This window comes from Annulohypoxylon truncatum (assembly GCF_022578515.1).
Source record: "Annulohypoxylon truncatum strain CBS 140777 unplaced genomic scaffold F4807scaffold_1, whole genome shotgun sequence".
NCBI classification, from domain to species: domain Eukaryota; kingdom Fungi; phylum Ascomycota; class Sordariomycetes; order Xylariales; family Hypoxylaceae; genus Annulohypoxylon; species Annulohypoxylon truncatum.
The window spans coordinates 468,830-494,130 of record NW_025953787.1 but is presented as its reverse complement, the minus strand read 5'-3'; the positions used below and the strand labels follow the sequence as shown (position 1 = coordinate 494,130).

The following is a 25,301-nucleotide window of genomic DNA, read 5'->3' as shown; positions in this document are numbered from 1 at the left end:
AATCCATTACATTCACTTTTCTTCGCGGGGGCCCTCCCCAAACACCAATATACCGCGCCTCTAAGCGGGCCATGCTAGAGTCCTCTCCTCAGACCAACCCAAACCTCTCGGGCTCCCATGGTCTTAAAAGCAATGAATTCATACATTGGATTTTTTTTTACAGCGCCGAGCCCGCAGCAAGCAGAACTCGGACATGGTCACTTCTTCGTCCCCTTTCATCCCCACACATGACGGTATTAGTCGGTAGTTCTTCCACCCTTCCCCTACGGCAGCTCACGTGAATTTGAGAGCAAATGGGTTCTCATTACTTCGCCTCATCCATCCTACTTCACTGGTATCACAGCGCCGTTCTCATTTTCGAAAGCTTCCTCATAGTTTTTATAGTCCTCGAATAGTAATAAGCTCCTCATGACGCAGGTTCCGGCAATAGGGCCCAGACCTTAACCGTCTTCTTCGCTCCCGGGACACTAATCCGGTGGGCGACTCTGTCTAGTGTCGTCTTGACCTGGGCCTTGGTGCAGGATGTGAACTTCTTGGTCAACATCTCCACGATCGTACCCTTGGTGAACTCGCGTAGTTCCTCGCTGACGATAGCCTGCTTGAACTCCTCCATTACTTCTTTCGGCACTAAGTCCTTCGTATCTACTGCTCGTGCGTTACGGCTGGTTGCAGACATCAAAGTGAGCTTGGAAGAGTCTGCCGGCACATCGGGCGGAGGCATTGATGTTGGTGCACTGAGGGTATCTGCTGCAGCGCGGCCCTTTCTCTTTCCCAGACTCGAGGGCCAATATTCGGTAGAAAAGGGGTCGATTGATGTGTGCCCCTCTATAAATTTCGTTAGACCAAAATATACGGGATTTCATATAATTAGACTTACCGATTAAAAACTCCATTCGATACTGGTTCATAGATGGCAGAGGATTACGGCCCGTCTCATCTTCATAGCATATGCCTGTGCTTACGGGCTCTGTCTCGCCGAGGAACGTGGGACGGACAGCAGTAGGATGGTCTTCAGAATCATCTAAGAAATCTTCCATCTCTCCGTCACCGTCATTACTCTCTTCATCATCCTCGTCATCGTCCAGATCTTCACCCTCTTCGTCTTCTACCCACTCGGCCTCAGAATCGTAGTCGTAATTCAGCGGGAGTAGTCTTCCGGTGGGTCTACGGGATAAATGGCGAAGCTCCTTTCGTGACATAGGTGTAGTGACGGTCCCGCGGTAAGGTGGTCGGACATCCTCGTAAAAGGAGAGATATTTCATCGGAATGGTGTTGAGTTGATTTTGCGCGTTGATGGCAAGCTTTTCGATCTGGGACTCGGTTTTTCCTGCTGTCATACCGAGCGCAGCCTCGGCAGGATTACCGTGTAGCCCTTCCATAATCTTCTTCACGCTCGGTACTACTTTCCCGCGTCGTTGAGGGAATGCCAGATTGAAGGTCTCTGTGGGATTGAATGGTTTGGGATTGAACACGCCGCGCTCGCCGCGGACGTATTCGTCCAGAATTGCCGATTTGGCGGCTTGGGCCTCCTCATCCATCTCAAAAGGTCGCGGGGCTAGCTTCACGCCATCTTTTACGAAGAAGGGTTTGAACGTGCGTTCATATGCCGACGCCTCCTGCTTAGGCTCTACCTGTGACGTGGTAGAGTTCGCATTAGTTCCTGCAGGTTTTGCGACCTGCTCAGCAGGCATCTTGGCTGGTGATGTAGCATTGGACTTTCGTATAATGAAGCCGGCTAACAAGTTCTTTTGCTTCTCTTGCTTTTGTCGCGCTTTCGCCTCTTGTTCCTCCTTCTTGCGCTTCTCCTCAGCTTTTTTCGCCTCCTTCTCTTCCCTCTCTCGTTTCTTAGCCTCGTTCTCGGCCTTCTTCGCAAGCCTTGCCGCTTCCTTCTCCTCTTTCTCCGCGGCCTTGGCTGCTTTCGCTGCTTCGTCGGCGGCCTTTTTCCTTGCCTTCTCAGCAGCTTCTTCTTCCCTTTTCTGCTGTTTCTGGGCGGCTTCTTCTTCCTTTTTCTGTCGCTTCTCCGCACGCTCCTTTTCCTTCTCGGCTGCTGTGAGTTTTCGTTTTGCTGGTTGGCTATTGGTGGTGGTAGTGGAAGAAGACGTTTGAAGCGTAAGGGCTGGTTGTGGTAATTGAGACGTGGTATTTTTATTGGCGGAGGGCGACCACACGGGAGTTTTATTTGGTGAAGGTGAATCATCGACAGGTGGTGTAGATCCAGGATCAGTCAAATCCACTGGACTGCTAGCAGGCGTGGACTCCATTGTGATATCTCGTAAAGGTGGTAGCTCTGCGGTATCGACGTTAGCAGCTTGGTGACATATTCGACTTATATGATGAGACGACAAGAAACCTACGTAGGTGATGGGTTACGGCTAGGGTAGGTAATCCAATAGATTTCGTCTCTCCTAAATTTTCCAGATCGGACGGCTCGTCGGTTGTGTGATCAATGGAACCTTCAATGAATTCCTCGTGCGTTCTCTTCCTTGAGACGGATTCCTGGATATTTGGGGACACCGGAAACAAAGGCATTGAGATGGCTGATCGAGTGTCGACTCCTAGATAACATCAGACGCAGTTCACTGTTACGAAGCAGTCGAGGGATGAGTTGATTAGGCTAGGTGGAGAACTGTAGTTAATTAAGGTTGACGAGAATAAAGACTGTGAATATTAAAGATCACATGTGGGTATGGTTGGGGAAATAGATCGTGAACAAAGTGAGAGAAACGATTATGTTAGTGGATGTCGCAGATATCTAGCAGATATCCGGCAGGTGAATGAATTGAACGGTTCCTGTCTTCAAATCGGCATGGTTTGGTAGCAAAAGAATGGATGATAAAGTGGTAGAGTAACTGTTTAGGATTAGTTGGTGGGTACAAACGCGTCCAAACGCGAAGACCGGGATGACTGAGGAAGTCGCGTCAGCAACCAGGTAGGTACGTACATATGGAAGGGCATTTCTACATATGGGTAAGTATACTAGTATCATTGGCCTCCGATTTTTTATCTTGCATTTTCTTAACGATTTTCCTTACGTATTTAAATCCTTTCCGCAAATACCTAGTTATAATCTTTTAAATGCTTATGGGGGAAAGCTTGAAGCATTCTTTTTTAAGAGCAATTTTTAAAAGCATTGTTGCAGGCAACCCCCTTTTCGATATCCGAGCTACCCCACGTGACCTGTTCCAGCTTTTTCCGGAATCAACCAATAAAATCGCAGAATTCCTACCCCGCATACCACCGAACGACTTATCGCAAGACCTCTACACTTCAACCCACATGACTCCGTCAAAACCGGCTTATAATTAGAATCAATCCATTGCGCCGAATCAGCTCAACTGAAATAAACTCGTTGCATCACTTTGGATCTTATTTAGGGTGAGGAATTTGCCTTTTAATATCGAGCTCAATAAAGAGAAGGCTTAAAAAGGTGCAACTAGATTCAAGTTGTTCGCCTAATTGAGAAAAGAATTTTAAGGTTTGCTGCAGCCCATCAAATGGGGTATTGAAGAAGTTATTTGAGTTCGAAGATCACGGAGCTTTTGGTAAGGGGTAATTGTTCTATGCGGTGCAAATATCCGCGATTTGATTGGTCGGTTTCGGAAAAAAACGCATAACAATGCTCAAAATACAATATTATTAAAATACAATACTCTACCTAGGTATGTAAGTAAAGGGCTATACTTTAAATGACAGATAGCAGCCTGTTGAATCTCTGAAAGATTTCGTCACGGAATATTTGTACCACAATACTTTTTTGCTGCAGAGTGTCCACATCATATAGTCCAGTCTTAGGATCCAAGCAATTAAGGCATCGACAAATTAAGTCCGCCATATTGTCACCAGCCCTTTTTCGGACCTCAGTTTCCGTTATGGCAATAAGGGTATTCTTTACCTTCTCCGAATCCTTCGTGTAGCGCTGTATAAGTGATTCGTGATTCTTATCATCGCTGAGGTCATTGTTTGAAGGGGTATCTGAAGTTTGGCCATTTTCTTGACGCTCAAATTCGCGCTGATAAGCAGCAGATAGAACCTCTTCGGTGCCAACTGGTCGAACCAGGAGCTCCCATGTGAGCAGTTCAAGCATACACACGCCCATACTATAGATGTCATAGCCAATGTTGTAGTCCACGTTGGGCGTATCCCCCCGGCATCTATAGTTCGGGTACTGATGAATGAGTTCGGAGAAGGCTGACTCGCTCTTCTGCTGACACTCACTCGAACAAGGGTTTAGCCAGCCAGTTAAGATGAGAGAGGCCTGTTCTACACATATGTTATCTTCTCTGGTGGACACGAGGAGATTCTGGGGTTGTATGTGTTTATGGGTAAGACCGAGTACGTATGCCTGAAGCACGGCGGCGGCGATCTGATAGCACAACTTCAAGCGAATATTTAATGTTGGCTCTGGTCTGCCGTTCGTGTACAATTGGTGTAGGCTAAGCAGCTTCAACTCTGGATGAGGGTACTTGAAAATGAAATCCATGCAATTCGTCTTTTCATCGTTTCGATAACATATCAGGCGTGGTATGTTCCAATTGGGTCCTGCAAGCATCAACTTGGATGCCAGTGTCTGGCAACCCGCAGCCATATCCTTCTTATATTTTATAACAGTGTATATCTTCTCGACCAGAACGTCCTCTTCGGTGGGCAGATCATTCTCGGACTGGGTATACGACGCTTTTGCTGGATATGTCCTTCCACTAATCGTTGGGGACTTGGTTGGTTGGTCGATGAGCCTCAAGTCTTTGCTTGCTACCAGACAAGCCGACGTTTCCTTGACGTTTGCGGCCAGGCTAAAAATCATTTGATGAAATGCGGCAGACTTCTCTTCGAAGGATGCGATCAGATCCTTCAGTTGGTTGTTGGCTTTTGGCGTACATGATTCGCAATTACGCCCCATTTCCTCATAAACAGTATCAGCCACATGTGAAATGGCTTTGAGCACATCAATGAACCCTTTGAAACAGTCTGCCAATTCGAGCTTGAACTTCTCTTCTTTTAAGTCTTGAGAAATGACACGGGCTAGCTCTAAGTCAGCCTTGAGCATATTGCGACGCTCTGGTAGGCCAAATAGCTTCAACTCATTCGCCAAGAATGTAGAGTTGTTATATCCCTTTCGTCTATGATCGATGTTGTCCCAGTCTCCAAGTACTCTTTCAACGAATTCGGGAGCGCTTATTGCCAGGGCATGTATCGCGGGGTCGGTCATCTTGGAGTCTTTAAGGCACCAAAGCTACACACCTGGTAATTGACCTTAATGTAGCCAATGTTAAAAATAGGGTGATAGGAATAAGCAGCTAGTAAGGGGTAAAATAAGTAGTGGCACTCTAATCTCTAGCTTCTTTCTCGCTTCGACAGGAAGACGACCTTTACTTATAAGGTCCCGTAGCCCTGAGTCCGGGCAATCTAATCGGACATTATGTTGCGTACCCCTCGGGTGGTCGGGCGTAAAACAGCATATGGTGTGTCGGACAAGAAGCCCCTTATAAAGTCGTGCCGCAGCCATGTAATCATCTACTAGTCTTCATCCAATCATTAGCACCCGAGTTATATGCACTCAGATAAATGTTTCTATGGTGGCTTTAGCCACTGCTATGGGTGACGAAGCCGGAATGTCATTAAATGGTGGTTAACTATAGGCTTTTACATTATGGCATAATTTCCCTTATAACCCTGAGTTTAGCCGAACTGGAGTTACGCAGGTCCGAAGGTTCGATTCCTCGATTTCGCAGTTCGCAGGGTCGGTAGGCTTATCAAGTCCCCAAGTCAATTGCCAAAATAGCTTCAAGTAAGGAGTCAGCACCCTTGCAGCCTTGTAGCCTTAACAGTGGCGTGTGTATGTAATCTACCTAGTTAAGCTCTTGAATCTAATTGGATGTAGCTTAATAATAAGTGGGATTGTGACTGTCCTTAACAGGTCCGAGTGTTGATTATGTAAGCAACTTAGGCAATCCCTCTTGTGCTGCTGGCCCTTGGTTCGTGTGCAAGACACGATTTTTACCGTCCAGCCATGTAATAACCGTTAGAAAGAGTGGAACAAACAGAAAACATCGATAGGCCTAATAAGAGTTGAACCTAAACCTCTTCATCTGTTCCACCCTCCAGTATCGCCAGTTACGCCAGTTACGCCATTATGCAAATGAGGTTTGGGGGCCTAGTATAATAGCGTGGAGTGGGAAATAGTTCTCCCACTTTGATTGGACCCACTTCCTTGGTCAGCTTCTGGAAAGCCTATAAATACCCGTCCTGTATCCTGCCTTTTCAACCTTTTCTTCCTTTCTTCTTCATACTTACCTTGTTCCGCTAACCCTGGCTCAAGAATCAGGGTTAGCAAGGGGAGAGACCTGCATTGCACAGCGCGGAGTCGACCCTCTTCTATTATCCCTCGTGGATCGTAGGGAGCGCAATTTTTGATGTCCTCAATTCTTTTCATTGTGAACGATGCTTTAAGTATCGTCATGAGGAAGATTTTCAATCCGTAGCAGAGGACATCGAGTTGAGGCAGTCCTTTTTGTACACCTGGTCCATTGGTTAGTACGATTAGCCCATGTTCAACTCTTAGGTATCGACTAGATTTTCACGACATTCAAGCCATATAATTGTATCTTGCGGAGTAGTAGAGTCGCGATATGGTCCTTTGTGAAAGTAGTTAGGAAGGACATGTTCGTCTACGGGGAATTAATACAGTACCTAGGTAGTTCACCGAAGATGCTCTTGCAATGATTCTACGATATGACGAATCGATGAGACGGATGTTTGAATTTACCAATGCGAAATGACTGAATGCTTTCACTTTGAATTATTCTACGTGATGCTTCAATCCAAGGTACACATGTACTCTTCAACCACGTAGGCATGCGACAGGCTTATCGATAGCAATACATAAGTCTAATGGCGGCCACTGCCAAACTTCGACGGACCGTTTTCAACTGTCCAATTGATTTTCCTATCCGAATTTTCGGCTTCTGAGAAATTTCACCAAACAGCGACGAAAAGCGCAACCAGCGACAACGGCCGCCTTACGATCACAAAGGATCCCGATTGAGACATTTCTGTGGTGGAGGTACGATTCATAGCGAATAACTGTCCTGGGGAATTTGGGAGGGAGAATTAGGAGGAGAAGCATGAAGCTATATTGAACCGACATCACATCACATAAACCTCACTCTCCTGGCAAAATGCGGTCTCTCACTCTAGCAGCTCTCCCGCGAGCACGCGGCTGCAAGGCTGCGACGAAAGCGACCTCAACCCTACAATCTCTCGCCACGAGAAGGTCCGTATCAACCCATCTCCACCTATCTACCCCCACCAATTAACCCGTCATCTCACAGAACATTCTCCTCCCTCCCCAGCCTGCGTCCAACAACCCTCGCCTCCAGCAGCACCATATTCCGGTCCTCCACCCTATCCCAAACCTCCTTCACACCCGCGCCAAACAGCAGTAGCAGCGCTTCGGTCCTCCTAGACCTCGTGCCCAAGACCGCGGTGACCTCGCACCCCTCGCTCGCCGGCTGCGCGGCGCAGATGCGGTTCGGCCCGCGCCCCGAAAAGATGGCGCGCACGAGCCGGCTGAAGCGGAAGCGGAAGCACGGCTTCCTGAGCCGGATACGCACGAGGAACGGGCGCAAGATACTGCAGCGGAGGAAGGCGAAGGGGAGGAGCTTTCTGTCGAATTAGAAAGCGTTGGTTCGCCTTGTCTGCCCAGCTAACGTAGGCACCTATCTAGGTACTAGAATGACTGGACCTCTGGATACGTATGAGATGGGAGCCTTTTGAGAAAGGGGAGGTCTCTGTGCCAGGAACGTGATATGAGGGGTTATGTATGGGGTGAGCTGGTTGGTTGGTTGGTTTGGTGAATGCGCCATAGCTCTGGTGATGAATGGAGGTGTGTACCATATACTACACATAGAACTGTATATTTCAAAATCACCCACGAATGAAGAGACCCCGTGTTAACTCTTATCAACATCACAATGTTCTACTCAAGGGCTAACTTATGTAAGGGCTGGTGAGTATTCTTACTTTACATCAGATATGGGTGGGGGTCACGTTCCTTGTATTAGGTTCTCTAAGACCTCAACGAAAAACTGAATATGTTCGGAAACGTATGGTTTTCTGACATTAGACACGTTTATTTATATAAACATATTGCTCTTCAAACAACATCCGGAGCAGGAAAGTATATCCAAATTGCGTATGTACGGCAACATATGTACGATAGCCACGCCATTCCAATATCCACAACTCCCCATTCTTCCTTTCCCCCTTTTTATCTCATCCTTTCACCCCCATCCCCAACTCAGCTCCACGCTTGCTCAAACCGGACTCGCAACACCGCTCTCGCAAGCCAAGCTATCCGAGTAGCACACCGTACCCAACGCATCGCTCGCTTCCCCGATCCAAATCTTGTACCGGCCCGCCGTATCCGGGACGACCCAATTCTGGCTCACCGTATCCCAGACGCTCAAATCCTTGCGCGTGATCGTGAAGCCGACCGTCGCGCTCTCGCCCGGCTGCAACGCCTCCGTCTTCTCGAAATCGCGCAACTGAATGACGGGGGTGTCGTAACTAATACCCTCGGGGAACTGCACGTAGACCTGCGCGAGCGCCTTCGCGGCCGGGCCGCTCGTCGCCGTATTCGTCACCGTGACGGCAAGCGTGTACGCGACATCCCACAGGGCTGGGTTCCCTCCGCTGGCGCCGCCGGCGGGCGGGCCCGTCGTCCGCTGCACGCCGGAGTAGCCCGCGGGGTAGGGGTACTTGGACGTGCCCGCCGCGCCGATCTTGTACGCGGCGTCGGCGTCCGACGTGCTGAGCCACGAGTACAGGTACCGCCATATAGTACTAAAACCGTCGGGGTAGTAGGCCTCGCTCGCGGCCGGGATGGTGGTGTTCATGGCGGCGACGGGGGACGTGGGCTTGGCGGGGCGCGCGGGCGGCACCTCGGAGAGCGGCGTGACGCGCGTGATGGAGGGTTTGGAAAACGAGAAGTTGGCGTAGCTGAGCCCGTGGCCGAAGGCGAAGCGCGGCTTCACGCCCGCCTTGTTCAGGTACCGGTAGTCGATGTACAGGCCCTCCGAGTACGTGTCCTGGGTCTGGCTAAACGGGGTCGCGACCAGGTTCAGCGAATCCGGGTAGTCCGTCTCCGCGACGGGGATGCTGTACGGCAGGTGCCCGCTGGGCGAGACCTCGCCGAACAGGATCTCGGTGAGCGAGTCGCCGGCTTCTTGGCCCGGCAGGTGCGCGTTGAGCACGGCTTTCACGGACGGCAGGTCGATCCACGGTTCCATGACGATGGGGCCGACGGTGTGGACGACGACGATGACGCTGCTGTATTTGGCCGCTGCTTGTTGGACAAGCGTGTCCCCGTTGTGCCATGCGACGAGGCCGGAGGCGTCCCGGTCGCCGTGGTTGTCTTCGACTGTGTACGAGTTTTCGCCCGAGTCGGAGGTGATAAACACGATAGCAACGTCGTCATCGGTGGGTGTTGCGACCGTAGGGAAACTGTCCGTTGCGTAGTACGTCACGTTAGCCGCTTTACGCTTTAGCGAGCTGATTGGGTCGTCTATGTATGGATAGTTGGCAGATCCAGAGCCCCAGCCCATGCCCAAGAGACCCCTGTTGCAACTCTTGTCCGTGCACGAGTTGGCGCCTTGGGGATCGGTTTGCGCATCGGTGCCGAAAACGAAAAGGGGCGACGAGGTCGACAACGGGAGGAAGCTTCCGTTGTTCTTCAGTAGGGTGACGGCCTCTTGAGCGACTTGTTTGGCTACCACTTTATGGTTTCCTTGCACATTGACGTATTGATTAACTACACCAGATGGCGAAAATAAAGCTCCTGGGTAAAGCGGCCCTGTGGCGTCGGCGGTATTCGAAGAGAAGTTAGGGAGCGGGTAGTCCTTGTCTTGGCCGAGCTGATACCACGTAGCGACGATACGTGTGGCCATGTCGTTCAACCGGTCGACAGGTACGGAGCCGTTCAGTACCGAGCGTGTGAGTTCATACATCCAGTTCGAATAACCAGTCAGCGGGATATTATTACCGACTGTGTCTCCGGGCATAGACATGTCGAGACCAGCGAGAGCAGAGCCTACTCCCGAAATCTGTGCGAGCCAATCCGTCATCACCAAGCCTTGAAACCCTAGCTCATCCTTCAAGAGACCGTTGATAGCGTAACTGTTTTGAGAAGAAGCAGAACCATTGACCGCATTATAAGATGTCATGATCGAACCCACACCAGCTTTTACACCTTCGGCAAAAGGCCAAAGGTATAATTCGTGCAGTGCCCGGTCATCTACATGTTCGTTAGCAAAAGTCACGGGCAACTTCAACAAACACACATACCGATATTTGCACTGTAGCCCTGCTGGAACGGGTTATACATGCGATAAAGCTCTTGCTCATATCCGATCAAGTGCTTTAGCGTAGCGATGACACCCTGCTCCTGAACTCCTTTAATCGTCGCCGCTCCGGCGACTGCTTGGAGCACCGGGTCTACTCCAAAGCCTTCCCAGTTTCGTCCTCCGCGTGGCTTCCTTCCAAGGGGACCGACGCATGGTCCGAGGTAGAAATTGGCACCCTTGCCCCTGAATTCCTCACCGAGGGCAACGCCTCTCTGGTACATGAGGTCCTTGTTGAACGTTGCACCTGTACTAATTCCGGCAGGAAAGGCGGTGATATTATCTGTCGTGCGCACGCCCAGAGGACCATCCTGCAAGCACAAATTCGGAATTCCCAGTCGTGGAACGCTGCCGGTATTTCCGACACAAGGTCCTTTACGCCACATACATCAGCATCTAGACGTTGCATACATACATACATAATTGATTAACTTATATTGACATACCCTAAGGCCATGTTAGTAAGATTTTAGAGATTGTGTTCGGAAGGGATTTACCATGAAGAATCCAGTACCGGCGGTTATGTTAACTTTTTCAGCTAGAGTCATCTGTGAGACCAACTTGATTGCCTTGTCGTAGCTTTCGGACCAGTCATCGGTCCAGCCGCCGTAAGGGGCTGGGTAATACGGAGCTGCGACATAACCGCTAGGTACGGGATCCCGAGCTTGTAAGACGCCGGCTGAGACCGTCCCAGCCAAAACGAACAGCGAAAGACTACGGAGTCCTGAAGGACACTCCATCTTAAGAATTACCATTATAATTATTAAAAAAAAGAGGGGAATAGGGACAGGAGGTGTCCTTAGGATGGAAGTTAGCTGGAAGATATTAGGTGTTTACGACGCGGCGGACCAAAAGCGCATCATGGGCTCACGAACATGCGAGCTTTCGTGCGTGGCTGAACACCAAGGCATCAACAAATTACACGCGCATGATTGGCGACTGCCGTAGATTAATATGTGCACAAGCGGCAGGATGGATGACCCAGGAGCCACGCACGAGGAATCCGCATCTGGCGATCTCAGCGGCTTAGCCCGGCCGCCCGTGTAAGACATACAGCACGTATGAGGCATGCACCTCGGCATACGGATGGCATCCGGGCCATATCATTCTACGTAAATGCTCGTGCTTATCACCCTTCCACATACAAGATTGAGCGAGATCTTGGGTATGCCGTAGTGCCGGAGTCGCACATGGTATCGCACATGGTATAGGGCATGGTTGTCCAGGTCGAGATTCGGGGGGTATCTGAGAATGGGCGGGGCGGAAGGGGGCATAAGTGGATTAGTTCCAAGAGATAATCTCCCAAGTTCCAATATGCGCGCCGATATTGTTATTTGGATCGCCAACCTGATAAGTGCTCGGGCCAAGTCCATAGAAGACTAGACCAGCATGACCAGCTTGGCCAACTTTACTTCAGCTCTTGCAACCTCGGTCTATTGACGTCTCATCGACTTCTCATCGACTCTAACGAGTTGCCATTTCTGTCCCGACAGGTATATACTAGTATAGTAGGATATATCAACGACAATTTAAGTCGTATGCAGAATAAACAGGTCACATGTGTGTGATAGTGATAGATCCGGAAGAGTGTTACTTCGGGATGGTTCCTCAGCCGTACCGCAGGCTCTTTATAAAGAGGTAGGCTGGTAGGTAGGCTGGTAGGCTAGGTAGGCCAAGAAACAGAGAAGGTCGAAAGAGACTCAGCACAACGGTTGCATCTTTACAACTGTGTCTTGACATCTGATTAGTGCATTGTACGGAGTATTCCGCATATGCCGACGAAAAGGGACAAGCGAATAGTGAGCACTTGAATGAAGTTGGAAGCTGATCGGTAGGTTACTTAATCTATCCGATGACGCAGTTCGAGGTCGCATGGCCGCCTGGATGCGCATCGGGAAGCAATCTAGATGCAGATTTCAGCTTCCGGTGCTAGGCTGAAGATAGATAGAGGTGAAGCTCGTTCTTGGAAGAATTCTAGGGTATGATTTTAGGTGGTTCTTAGTCTTCGGTTCTTGGACTACGAGAGGAAAAAGAACTAAAAAAATACACCAAGAGTTGAAAAGCTGGGGAATAAGGGGGCTCAACATTCTTTAGGGGTTCTTAGCATCTCTAGCAGTTCTTTAGCGCTGAATACGAGCACTTAATTAACAGACCGGTGCGGAGTAGCATTGGGATGGTAGTACAACATTAAGCCATAGCACTATGGTAGAAGCGAAAGTAGCTCTCATTGTCCCTTGGCCCCTTCCCCTTCCCTTTCCCCTAGCCCCCAAAGACTTGATGTAGTGTAGCGGGGCGGCAGTGGTCACGCCTTTTTCTTGGTTCTTATTGATTTTCTTTAGTGGCATATTATGTCACGTTAGTATCCTATTAACAACTAAATGATTACGCATATGCCCGCCTAAAATTCGGAATCCATCTTGGGCGGCTATCCTCTACGAAAGGATAACCCTCTTGGGAGATAAGTCCGAATTCACTAAGCATACTAAACTAATATCGTCAATACTAAGAATATTATGCCATGGATTCCCCAGGTCTCGGACCTTTTTTGCACCTCTTTTCGACCTTTTACAGTGTGCTTTTACTTAATTCCGCCGCGTTGCCATTCTTAGCGCCCCCAACCGCTATTTTTGACCAACTTGAGAGTCGAGAAAACTTGTTCGATGTTAATGGGCGATAGGAGCTTCATCAAGATAGGCAGTTCGCTGTCACGAAGTCGCTTTAAAGCACAATCAAGGCGCATTGCTTACTCCTGTCAAACCCGGAAACATTTGTGCGACTGGTATCAGGCGGCTGAGGCGTTCCAAAGCCAATCCTGCGTTCTCGTCAACACCGAAAATTAAACCGTCGAGTGATGAGACCCCTGCTCTTACGGAGCCAGGCGGCACGGAATAGAGGTGAACGGAACCTCACGTGGGTCGAGTAGCTCTAAATTGGCGCCATGGAGTGCCAAACGTGACGGCAGATCCACCAATGGGACTCTCAACAGTTATTTCCACCGTCCTAATTTGTCACCTTCTCCAACTCCCTTCACACCGTCTCGTTAGTTTAGAGTGTCATTGGAGGCTGAGAAGGTACGTCACATATTGTCTTGTCACGCTACACAGCCGTTGAGCTGTCAGAGCTGATATTATGCTTAATGTTGGCTGCCGAGATGCTGTACGACATGATGGATATGATGTACGACATAGCACGAATATATTACGAATGCTAGGTACTTGTCAGATATTAATGTATTATTCCCTAGCTCTTGCTGATCGCTGAAAAGTTATTTGGGAACGGGCTGGCTGATCAAGCTGATCAAGTTGATCGAGGGTAGCAGTAAACTTTGGCTGACTTGCAGAAAGCTCCATGTCGGGATGGCCCAACGAATAAGAGCCTTCGAGGCTCGCCGTTTCTGGTTCTCGTCAGTGTTTTAGCGGCCAATCATTGCTTGATGTGATTTCTTTGCCGGATTTGCTGACAATGTCCCCCAACATTCCCACCAAGCTACTACACAATACGCGGGAAAAGAGGAACACTTACCGGTCTTCGTTTACGCGGCCATTTTCTAGCTCCTAGCCTTATTCTGAAGGTATCTGCGAAGGGGGGCAGCTCGATTTCCCCTCATTCCTAAGCATGGAAGAAGCATTCAGGATGCGGAGAGCCGTGTTCCATGCATAGTGCTAGGATCGTGGCTGAGATGGTTTCCTAAAAGAGTTGAAACCGTTGGATGAGAGATGTTGTTTTGAAAGACTTTATAAACCCGGGTTCCTGGTCCCAGGTCCCAAATATCGAGACCCCTTTCTACGTCCGTATGGTAGGCTATACGGAAGATCAGGAAATTAGAGTGAGATTGGAATGTCTTGAACTTGGTCGTTTTAATATATCCTCTCTCCCTTGATAATTCATACGGGTCTCTGGCAGTTCGAGCCTCACCTCATATCTCGGTTCTCTACATCTTACTCTTGTCGTCTTTTGGTTGCAAACAATGAAGCAATTCAGTTTTGCTCTGATTTCTGCCTTCGGCCTACTTGCTTCTGCAAGCCCGATTCCCTTGCCTCGTCGTCTTCTGCTTAACAACCGTGGTATGTCTTGTCTTATAAATCTCTAGGCTGAGCAGCAAGTTAACATATAATAAGCTACCGCAACTACCGCCCAAGTATCGTCTCTTGAGTTCTACGCTCAGTATGCCGGATCCGCGTACTGTAATGGCGAAGCAGCTGCGGGTTCTACCATTACTTGTTCCGACGACGTCTGCCCTGATGTAGAGGAAGCGGGTGCCAAAATAGTAGCATCGTTCAGGTGAGACAACACTGTTATTATCACCATTGGTATCAACCGTATCCAACTAACCTCCCAGCAGCGGAGATGTCACCGACATCGAAGGCTATGTCTCATCCGATGACACGAACAAGCTGATCGTAGCATCCTTCAGAGGGTCCTCAAGTATTCGAAACTGGATCGCCGAGTTAGCCTCCCTCTAATTCCCCCCATGACTCGCGACTAACCACCCAACAGCCTCTCCTTCATCCTAGTCCCCTGCGACGTCGTAAGCGGGTGCCTAACACACGCCGGCTTCCTCACAGCCTACAACGAGATCGCCGACGATCTCCTCGCCGCGCTGAAAAACGCCACGGCCGCGCAGCCCGACTACAAGATCGCGTTCACGGGGCACTCGCTCGGCGGGGCCGTGGCCACGGTAGCCATAGCGTACGCGCGCAAGCAGGGGTACGCGGCGGATCTGTACACGTACGGCAGCCCGCGCGTCGGCAACGAGGCGTTCGCGAGCTTCGTGACGGACCAAGCCGGGTCCGAGTACCGCGTGACGCACCTCGACGACCCCGTGCCGCGGCTGCCGCCCATCGTGCTCGACTACCGCCACACCTCGCCCGAGTACTGGCTCGCGGGCGGCACGGCCAACACCACGTCCTACGCGGCCGCCGACGTCGAGGTGTGCGACGGCTTCGCGAATACGAAGTGCAATGCGGGGACCGGCGGATTGGACGTGGACGCGCATTTGAGCTACTTCGAGCCGATCAGCGGGTGCGGCGCTGCTGGTTGGTCGTGGAAGAGGGACGCGACGGTGGCGGCGGAGACGAATGTGACGAGCGATATGGCGACGACGCCGTATGAGGCTGTCAGCGACGAGGAGTTGCAGACCAGGCTTGAGGATTGGGTTGCGAAGGATAAGGCGTATGCAGAGACGTTGGATGAGTGATTTTGATTTGCATTTGCGTTTGAATTCTAGGGATATGATATAGTGGCATATTTGGTTGAGGGAGCTTGATGGGTAGGTAACATTTTTGGGAGCATACATTCACATAGGGACGGCGCATGAGGATTGGTTATAGGAAGGGACATGGAATGGAGCCCAGGAAGGGTTGGGACACGATTTTGGGCGTATAATTTAATGACCATATACATTTCTGGATATATTTCTTGGTGATAGACCGTAATTGCTTCGTGAAATATTGGTTTAATCTGGTAATCCAACAATGGCATATCTTCTTTATCTCGCATGACATAGTGGACATGTCTAAAACATCAAGGCTTAACGAGCTGCCCCTTTTATCCAAATCACAAGCTATATATAGTCTATCCAATCCAATCCAGTCCATCCATCTTGATCCTCCAAACCCCATACATCATCACCCAGCAACGTCCCCCACACTCTCCGTCCCCTCCACATCCTCCACACTCTTCACCTCCTGCGGCTCGTACCGGAACCCCAACTCTTCCAGTGTCTTAGCCTTCTTCCCCGTCTTCTCAAACTGCATCTTCGCCTCGATATAAATGCCCCTCTGCCAGAGCAACTCCGCGTCCCAGTACGGCGGCTCCTTACCTCCCCCTTCGCCGCCCCCGTCCCGCATCACCCAGTCGTGCAGCTCGTTGATGTAGCGCCCGTCGCCGCCCTTTGGGAAGACGTGGTACTTCCCCGGGTTCGCGCCGTCGCCGTCCTCGCGCTCCATAGCCTCGAGCGCGGAGCGAGGCGGCAGGGGAAGCGTGTTCGACCACAGGCGTGCGAGGACCGCGCCCTGCGCCTCGGTGAGCGGGAACGGGATCACTTTAATCGGCAGCCCCGGAAAGGCGAGGGTCGGGTGGTTGATATGTAGGAAATGCTTCGCGAGGCCGTGGACGCGGCGCCCGTCCGTGACGAGAGGCGGGTCGGCGAGGGTGGTTAGGAAGGGGAAGGTGAACAGGTATCCCGTGCAGAAGAGCACTGCATCGATGTCCTTTTCTATGATCGTGGGCTTCTCCTTCTCCTTTGCTTCTTCTTCCGTTTTCCCTCCCTCCTCGTCTTCGTCTTCCAAGGGATAAAACTCGACACCTCTCTCCTCGACTAGGAACCTCTTGATCTGCCCGACCTGCACGAACTTCCCGCCCCCGAAGTGTTCGAGGGTTTCTTCCGTCGCGCCTTCGCGCGCGGAGAGTATCAGCGGCGCCTGCGAGACCCGGCGTATCTGCGCCGCGATATCGAGGCCCGAGGCCCCGGTCCCTACGACCACGACCTTCTTCCCCTTGTAAGCTTCCGCGTTCCTGTATAGCTTCGAGTGCGAAATAACGCCTGGGTGTGCCTCATGGAAGGCCTTGATGTTGGCAATGCCGTCGGGGATATACGGCGTAGAATAATGCCCGGAAGCCACGACCACAGCGTCGTATACGTCTTTGCTCTTCGTCCCAGTGACTAGATCCGTGGTGCCAACATCCCACTGATCGCGCTCCTCCCAGGGCTTCCGCGCATTTTTCTCGCGCAGCGAGATATCCGTCACCTGGTTCGAGAACCTAATGCGATGCCTCACGTCCTTCGCATACTGCACCAGATACGCCTGCACGTCTTCCCTCCTAGGAAATATCTCGCAGCCGTCTCTGAAGCTCAGGTCCGAGTACTTCATAATAGTATGCGGGATATTCGTGTTCAAGTCGTCGTACATCGGCGACGGGAACAGCGGCTTCCCCTTCCTATCATCTGCGTTGCCCGAATCGACGTAAACCGGCTCCTCCAACCACCCCGGAAACGCGACGACTTGCGGCACAGGCAATTCCGCATCAGGTCTCGGCACGGCGCTATAGTTCCAGACGCCGCCCACCTCGGCCTGCTGCTCGAAGACGTCGACTTGCGAGAACGCGTTTTGCGCTAATAGATACTTGGCGACGGCAAGACCACTAGGTCCTGCGCCCACGACTGCGATCTTCTCGACGTTAAACGGCGAGGGCGTGGGTGAAGTCGAGCCCATATCTAACCTTTGTTTCCCGAATTCTCGGTCGGGTTGTATGCGGGGTGGGGGTTTCCGGATAGACGGAGATATGCGCAAAGCTCTGATAAAGCAGGCGTGACTTAACGCCTAGTATAGTACCTAGGTGTAAAAATTAGTTGACGAAAATTTCGATGGATATATTTCGTCTACGGTCTACAGGTAGTGGTTACAAATACTTACGATTGCAAAAGAAACCATCGCGCCCGAAAATTCTCATCCAGTAGCCGATACCAGCAAGGGAATGGAAATTCGTGGCACGATTATCGGTGGATCACGGGTAGACGAGGCGAGAAGTCGATGGCGCAATTCTAGTCGCGGTGGGGCCGACCGATGTGCCGAGGCCGGCGCCGGAATACCTAAAGTTGGGTTTATGCCAATTTCTACGTTAGGGGGGAAATAATTGCATTCCGTGGCCGTCCCGTCAGACTGTGAAGTAACCGCACGCCCAACTGACTATGTACAAATTGCCTTGATGCTATATTTTCAGGGGAAAGGGGCAGGGGAATTGGGGTATTGGGGTGTTGGGGTATTGGGGAATTGGTGAATTGGTGAATTGGGGAATTAGTGAATTGGGGGCAATGTCTGGGGAAATCATAGTCCAGCAAAACGAGTAGAAGTCATCATTCTTCATACTCTGCATCATGCTCTCGTATCTCCATAAGCAAATTCCGTAGTGTTAGCACCCAGGAGACATAAGAGCCTTCGTATCAGGAATCTTTGTAGGCCTAGCAACGGTCTTGCCTAACAGGGACAAGTCGTGCTTAATACGTGTCGTGAAACCTCATACCACATGCCTGCATCTGTGCTTCATGTATGTAGGCTTTGTGTAGATGAGGATCGATCTTGCGAATGTTTGTTTAGTCTTCGGTACCTTGGATACCCATACCCTTTGCGTTTGACAGGCCAATCAAGATTTTGCCGCGAGGCACTCGAACGTCACTAACCTATAAGTCATATAATTAGCGGCGTATAACTTTTCATAGTATTTAGGCATATTCGTGGTATCAGACTGCGGAGGAAGCATATGTATATGTTGATAGGAGGTAGATGTGCGCCGGCGATCCCGTAATAAAAATAACAAAAATAATACATACCCTCATGCAGCCGAAAACATTCAGCTTCTCTAAGCGTGGACAGCTCTTGAAGATTAATCCCACTATGAGATCTGTCACAGCTTCGCAGAAGCTAACTTCCAAATCCAGGAGTTCGGGGTATTTCTTGCCCGATGCGAAAACCGCTTCGAAAGCATCACCAGAAATATGTCGGCAGCCATGAAGATTCAACTTCTTTAGCTTGCTTCCAGAATGGTTCATCATAGCCTCGAAGCCACTCGCATGGAGCCCCACCGTGTCAGCGTTCTCCTGAGGGGTTTCATCTGTCATTGGAAGGCATTTCTCAAAGTCGATGACCTTCAGTGGCTTGTTCTTCCATCCTGTGAACAATTTGGTGAACCCAGCATCTGTCATGACTTCGCTATGAGTAATACGAAGTTTCGTCAATTTGGCACACTTCTCGTGTATCTCTTCCAGGAGTTCATCACCGACTTGAGGTACCATCCTGATAGAGAATGTCTCTAGGTTCTTGCCTAGATGCTGAATGATATAGACATAAGTGCATGTCGTGGTCGGTTTAATTAGGTGTAAGCTGACATGCCGGAGACTTGGAATTTTAGCAATGTGCTCTAACTGCGAATCTAAGATCTGTTGATTATGGTAGATCTTGAGTCGTACCAGGGATAGACAGAAAAGTTGCAGAGCTTGAAGAACACCCTGGTTGAAGTGCTGATCCGTGAAGTATACGCGCAGACTCTTGAGATGTCCTCCCTTGACTTTCAAATAGTCCCACCAACCTTTTTCCGTCAAGAGGTTTGCACCGGCAAGGTAGAGGCTCTCTAGAGTGAAGTCTCGTCCTATGAGATACTCCATTACCTCATCTCTGAATTGAATCGCGTTATACAACTTGAGGTGCTTGAGTTTGGGACAGACTTGGAAGATTCGGAGGTAGTCCTGTTGCTCAAGCTGAGATGCGTCGTATATACGAACATCCTCTGGCTGGTGCTGAAGAAATAGCTCCAGGGTGTGTGCGTTCATCATACGACGTTTCGACAACATTCTTGCAATACGATCAATGACCATGAAGGGGAGGTCGCCGAAGGAGTCGGCGAGGCTGATGTTCGCTGCGAGGGTTTCGATGCAGAGAGTGACGAGCGATTTCGTCCCGATTCCGAAAGAACCTCCTGCCTGTTTTTTTCTGTGATCTTTGCGACGACCAGCGGGACCTTGGGTGGCCTTCTTGCCCTTCTTCTTACCATCTTCTTCGTCTGCCAACTTTTTGCCGCATTTTGTGCAAAGCAAGCCTCCGTTCGGGCCAGCGCGTGTGTAAGGAGTTACTGTGAATCGTTGCTGACAGATTTCACAGTTCTCTGTTTGACCTGGCATGAAGTCCGCAATCGCCCTTCTCTCTTTTTCTTGTTCGCGAAGCATCTGACGGGCTAACACATCTTCATCGGTGTATAATGGAAGTCGTGACGCAACACGTTTCTTGAACTGCTTAGTCATCTTGATCTTGTGCATGTCGCGGAGTTCTTTGCGTTTGCGGAGTTCTTTGCGTCTGCGCTTGCGCGCTTCGGTTGTGCTGATAGTTGTGGTGGCTGAAGGACTAGCTGAACCCTCTTCCTCGCGATCCTCATCATCTTCATCTTCATCTTCATCTTTCTCTACATTCTGCGTGCTTGAGTTGGCGGTAATCTGAGCTGTAGCAAAAGCATCTCGTGCAGCTTGGATACGATCTTGATGTCCGCGAGTAATAGCTCTCGCATTTATCGCATTCGAGCGAAGATAGCCCGACAGAGCGGACTGGGCGGACTGAGGGTCGCCTGCTTGCCGACGGTGGCGATAGGGACCAGGAGGGTTGTTATCCATTAGGGACGGATTGATCTAGGTTGGTGAGTAACAGAATGTGATGAGGTATGTGAAAAAAAAACGCGATGAAATACGAAGTAGGTGCTTAATACCTAGGTAATAAGTACTGCCAGGTAACTAGGCAATGTGCGGCTTTGAGTACCAATTGATGTAACTGGGACCTTTGTGGGTTGTCGCTTTATTTGTACGAATTTCAGACGAGCTGAAAAAAATGACAAACGAAGTTGGGAAAGAGAAATGAGAGGTGAAAGTGAGAGATGAAAGAGGTAGAGCAGTGGTGGTGAAATAGAAGTGTTTAATGGAACGCGATCGTCACTGGCAGCGCGTTAAGTGGTTCCCCTTTAGGGAGTGTTTAATGGACGTTTAGCGTGCTTGACTGCTGCACACAGTGCACCCGGTGTATCCGGCAGCTGCGCCGAGGGGTAGGTGTGTCACCGTGGGGCTCTTTTTTCCTTCCGAAGCACGTAACAGAAGGAGCGGGTGGGTACTTGCAAGGAATTTAATTGATAATTCTCCGCTCTTATTGGTCAATATAGGGCTGGATCTTCTTTTATTACTGCAGCTACCGCCGTACCCCAGACAGCCCTGACAGCCCTGACAGCCCTGGGATGATCAAGTCACGAGCTTGCGTGTAGTAGTCGCGCCGGGCCTGTGAACCTTCACCACGAAACTTTCTTTCTTCTACGTCTACAAAATCTTTGACCTCTTGCCTGGCGGACTGTGTACATAGTCGCCACTCTTCACATTCCTTGGCGTTCACGATTTTACGACTTTAGATTCTTGATCTCCTTCAACTTTACTTTTTTTTCTTCTCATTCGGTCAATCAGTCTTTTATGACTTTCTTCCTTTTTATTACTCTTGTTCTTCTGAGGTTCGGCATCGTTCGTGCGCTATCACTTTATCACCTGCGCACCTAGGTAATCTAATTCACTTAACCCCAGTAAACAAACTGGCCTCGTCAAACCCCACGAACTCTAGACTTCAGAGGTTATTAGGTTTCTACTTAATTCCTCGTCGCATCTGATTCATCACCTCATTACATACCTATTCTTCTCACCACTTCTTTATCCATCATACACAACTTCATCGCGACAGTCTTGTTGTCATTTACCATCACCCTTAAGTCAGCATGGCGCCCCGAACACGTTCGGCGGCTGCTAAGAGTCGCCGCGACATAAGTTTCTCTGGTGAAGCTAATATCCCATTCAATCTTCACATCAGCTACGGCGAGACATCGTCCGCGCCTACACCCACTTCGCTTTCTGATGGCGAAGTTTCGACGGCTGCTACTAGCACCACGCAGACTCCGGCTGCTATTAAGAATGGTTCTGCCGATGGCACTCGGTGTGGAGTTAAAGTTCCTGTCACCGTTAACGTTAACCGTGACTTTGCTTTATTTACCCCAACTACTTCGCTTTCCTCCGGCGAAGTTTCACTACCGGTCTCACTACCTTCCATGAATAACGTACAGACTCCGGCGTCAGCTACCGAGCCGAGACGCCGAGTGGTTATTGAATTGCCCCCAAAGCCCTCTGATTCCTCGGAGGGAAAAGGCAATATGCCTGATGGATCTAATCCTCCCGGTCCATCTAGACGTATTAGACGCCGAGCTGGTCCTTTCTACAAGGACTCGGACGAAGAAGAAGATGAGGACGATGCTGACTATTTCCCTGGCGATCGCTCTCGGGGTGCAGCACGAGCACGCCAACTTCAACGTGAGGAGGATACGATGGTGACACCTTCTGTCGGCGACTCCATTGCACGAGGCACGAAACGACACAGAAGAGGGGCTGCTCTACACAACCCTCATTATTTTCCTCCCGAGGAGTCATCACGTTCGGATGAGTTGGGAATGTATGATGATACACGCGATTACAGCGATGATAGCAGTGAAGATAGTCTTGAAGATGATGCGGATGATGATACAGATGATGACATGCCATCCACAAACTTTATGTCGCGTACACGGGGTCCGGTGCGCAAGCGACAGAGGAGAGACTCGAAGGGAAACACTGCTGGCTACACATCTGACGACGCCGCCGAGGTGGCTGCCTACCAGGGTGATATTCGTTGCGCTCCCGAGCATATCATCAGATTTGTGGCCGTAGAGCAAGTTTGGCCGGATAAACTCGCAGTCAAAAGACGCATGCTAGAACTGCGTCATCCGAAGCTTGAGTCAATGTGGACCGACCTGGAGCAAATACCTGCTGTTGACATGGAAAAAGCTGTTCAACCAGCCAATATTAAGCGAGCTTTAAAGCCATTCCAACTAACGGGATTGGCCTGGATGAAAGGCATGGAAGCACAAGAATGGAAGGGCGGCGTACTTGGAGACGAGATGGGTCTCGGCAAGACAATTCAAGCCGTGTCACTGATAATGTCAGACTACCCAGCCAAAGCGCCATCGTTGGTACTTGCGCCCCCTGTCGCTTTGATGCAGTGGATCCACGAAATTGAATCCTACACCAGTGGACAACTGAAGACGTTGATGTACCACGGTACCAACCTCAAATCTAAGAAGATGACCCTCAAAGAGCTTAAGAAGTTTGATGTCATCATCATGTCGTACAACTCGCTCGAGGCAATGTACCGAAAGCAGGAGAAGGGTATATTCAGAAGCGAGGGCACGTACAAGGAGAAGAGTGTGATGCACCAGTTGAAGTTTCATCGTGTCATTTTAGATGAGGCTCACTGCATCAAGGTAAGTTCATTATAACCTTCTATCTCTCTTTGGCTTGAACTAACTATGTAAAGTCCCGAAATTCCGGGACTGCCAAGGCATGTTTTGCCCTCCAAGCAACGTACCGCTGGTGCTTGACTGGAACGCCTTTGCAGAATCGAATTGGAGAATTCTTCTCTCTGCTGCGCTTTCTCAACTTGAAACCATATGCTTTTTACGTCTGCAAATCATGTCCTTGCGAATGCCTGGAATGGGCCCCTGACGAGGAGGAACTCTGCACTTCCTGTGAGTTTATCCATAGATACGTTCCTACCTAGGTATCGATGCGTTAGCTAACTCATCCTAGGTGGACATACTATGTTAATGCACGTATCGGTCTTCAACCAAGAGATCCTTTCGCCGATTAAAAACAATCCCGGAACCCCTGAAGCGGACGACGCGCTTGGTAAACTCAACCTCTTAACCGGCCGACTCATGTTACGTCGTCTCAAGAAAGATCACATGAATTCCATGGAGCTTCCCGTCAAGGAGATCCACGTCAACCGTCAATTCCTCAGCGAGGAAGAGACCGACTTTGCCAATAGTATCATGAACAATAGTCGAAGACAGTTCAATAGTTATGTGGAGCAAAGGGTTGTGCTCAAGCACTATGCCAATATCTTTAGCTTGATCATGCAGATGCGTCAGACGGCCGACCATCCGGATCTGATTTTGAAGAAGGATAGTGAAGGTGGACAGAACGTGCTAGTCTGCTGCATATGTGACGAACCTGCAGAGGAAGCGATTCGATCCAAGTGCAAGCATGACTTTTGCCGTTCTTGTGCGAAGAGTTACATTGATTCCCAGGACGAACCTGATTGTCCGAAATGTCATATCCCGCTGTCTATTGACCTCGAACAGCCCGAGATCGAGCAGGACTCAGAACTTATCAAGAAATCCTCCATCATCAACCGAATCAAGATGGAGAACTGGAAATCGTCTACTAAGATTGAGATGCTCGTTCATGAGCTCTACCGACTGCGGTCGGACAAGATGTGTCACAAGTCGATCATCTTTTCACAGTTTACCTCGATGCTCCAGCTGATTCAATGGCGTCTCCAACGAGCCGGGATTTCGACGGTGATGCTTGATGGGAGCATGAATCCTGCTCAGAGGCAAGCCTCTATCGATCACTTCATGAAGAACGTCGATGTGGAGTGTTTCCTGGTGTCTCTCAAGGCGGGCGGCGTCGCGCTCAATCTCACTGAAGCCTCGCGGGTTTTCATCGTTGACCCGTAAGTTACCAGTACTTCCTATTGTTATCCTTATCCTCGGACATGGTGCTAACTATTTGTGTTTATGTAGGTGGTGGAATCCTGCGGCCGAATGGCAGTCGGCTGACCGATGCCACCGCATTGGACAGACGCGCCCCTGTATTATCACGCGCCTTTGCATCGAGGACTCGGTAGAAAGCCGAATGGTGCTGCTTCAAGAGAAGAAGTCTCGGCTGATTAACTCCACAGTCAATGCGGCAACGGGCTCATCCACTTTGGAGACCCTCTCGGCCGATGATCTCTTTTTCCTCTTCAAGATGGACTAATCCATTTCTATAATGGATATATTTGGACCTGTACGATATGACACAGGGGATGTAGTACAAGATACTACTATAGGGTCAAGGGAGTACGGGCGTGCGGGAACATGGACATTCGATTATTGGGGGGAGAGGCTATCTTGCAAAAGACGACGCTAATGAAGATTTCTGCACAACGGACTGCAGATGATGCATGTATGATACGAAAACCATCACATTGCTTGGGAGCTGACGCTATTACCTGAGAGGTACCATTTTCAACAAGGGCTTGAAGTGCCAGAAAGGATGGCGTCGACCTGTCCAACTACCTGCCAATGCACCTGGTTGGTAAGGTCATCTTTTCTGATACTTCGCTCTTAGGTGCCCACTTACCCTAGGTAGTTAGCTATGGCTTTCACTTCCCTGCCTATCTGAATAGTAATTCGGATAATTCCCCCGATACGACTTGAAATTCCTCGTGAACGTGACACAAATGCTTTATCCATATCAGTATC

At 50.0% G+C, this 25,301-nt stretch overlaps 8 protein-coding genes across 8 annotated transcripts; 3 read left to right on the top strand and 5 right to left on the bottom strand.

The window, feature by feature from the left end:
* Window positions 1-343: 343 nt before the first annotated feature.
* F4807DRAFT_4924 (uncharacterized protein) lies at window positions 344-2,756 on the bottom strand. Its single transcript, XM_048003099.1, has 3 exons — window positions 2,355-2,756; window positions 878-2,287; window positions 344-825 (listed from the first exon to the last, which is right to left on the bottom strand). The coding sequence occupies exons 1-3, from the start codon at window positions 2,527-2,529 to the stop codon at window positions 407-409; spliced, it is 2,004 nt and encodes a 667-aa protein (XP_047859177.1). The 5' UTR covers window positions 2,530-2,756; the 3' UTR covers window positions 344-406.
* A 552-nt stretch (window positions 2,757-3,308) lies between these two features.
* Window positions 3,309-5,645, bottom strand: F4807DRAFT_4957 (uncharacterized protein). The gene has a single exon (XM_048003101.1). It carries the CDS (start codon window positions 5,204-5,206, stop codon window positions 3,683-3,685), a length of 1,524 nt encoding a protein of 507 aa, XP_047859176.1. The 5' UTR covers window positions 5,207-5,645; the 3' UTR covers window positions 3,309-3,682.
* A 1,285-nt stretch (window positions 5,646-6,930) lies between these two features.
* Window positions 6,931-7,984, top strand: F4807DRAFT_404128 (uncharacterized protein). The gene is made up of 2 exons (XM_047996083.1): window positions 6,931-7,270; window positions 7,329-7,984. The coding sequence occupies exons 1-2, from the start codon at window positions 7,176-7,178 to the stop codon at window positions 7,672-7,674; spliced, it is 441 nt and encodes a 146-aa protein (XP_047859175.1). The 5' UTR covers window positions 6,931-7,175; the 3' UTR covers window positions 7,675-7,984.
* Window positions 7,985-8,312: 328 nt separating this feature from the next.
* F4807DRAFT_449254 (glycoside hydrolase family 3 protein) lies at window positions 8,313-11,137 on the bottom strand (the record flags this gene model as incomplete). The annotated part of the gene is made up of 4 exons (XM_048000003.1): window positions 8,313-10,291; window positions 10,342-10,770; window position 10,844; window positions 10,895-11,137. The coding sequence occupies 4 exons, from the start codon at window positions 11,135-11,137 to the stop codon at window positions 8,313-8,315; spliced, it is 2,652 nt and encodes an 883-aa protein (XP_047859174.1).
* A 3,227-nt stretch (window positions 11,138-14,364) lies between these two features.
* F4807DRAFT_455107 (alpha/beta-hydrolase) lies at window positions 14,365-15,594 on the top strand (the record flags this gene model as incomplete). The annotated part of the gene is made up of 4 exons (XM_048000660.1): window positions 14,365-14,461; window positions 14,516-14,678; window positions 14,740-14,844; window positions 14,895-15,594. 4 exons carry the CDS (start codon window positions 14,365-14,367, stop codon window positions 15,592-15,594), a joined length of 1,065 nt encoding a protein of 354 aa, XP_047859173.1.
* Window positions 15,595-15,859: 265 nt separating this feature from the next.
* Window positions 15,860-17,859, bottom strand: F4807DRAFT_4766 (FAD/NAD(P)-binding domain-containing protein). Its single transcript, XM_048003082.1, has one exon. It carries the CDS (start codon window positions 17,609-17,611, stop codon window positions 16,025-16,027), a length of 1,587 nt encoding a protein of 528 aa, XP_047859172.1. The 5' UTR covers window positions 17,612-17,859; the 3' UTR covers window positions 15,860-16,024.
* Window positions 17,860-18,489: 630 nt separating this feature from the next.
* F4807DRAFT_455105 (RNI-like protein) lies at window positions 18,490-20,553 on the bottom strand (the record flags this gene model as incomplete). The annotated part of the gene is made up of 2 exons (XM_048000659.1): window positions 18,490-18,576; window positions 18,727-20,553. The coding sequence occupies 2 exons, from the start codon at window positions 20,551-20,553 to the stop codon at window positions 18,490-18,492; spliced, it is 1,914 nt and encodes a 637-aa protein (XP_047859171.1).
* A 652-nt stretch (window positions 20,554-21,205) lies between these two features.
* F4807DRAFT_404113 (uncharacterized protein) lies at window positions 21,206-25,299 on the top strand. The gene is made up of 4 exons (XM_047996082.1): window positions 21,206-23,255; window positions 23,309-23,519; window positions 23,581-24,508; window positions 24,579-25,299. The coding sequence occupies exons 1-4, from the start codon at window positions 21,684-21,686 to the stop codon at window positions 24,811-24,813; spliced, it is 2,946 nt and encodes a 981-aa protein (XP_047859170.1). The 5' UTR covers window positions 21,206-21,683; the 3' UTR covers window positions 24,814-25,299.
* The last annotated feature ends 2 nt before the right edge of the window (window positions 25,300-25,301 follow it).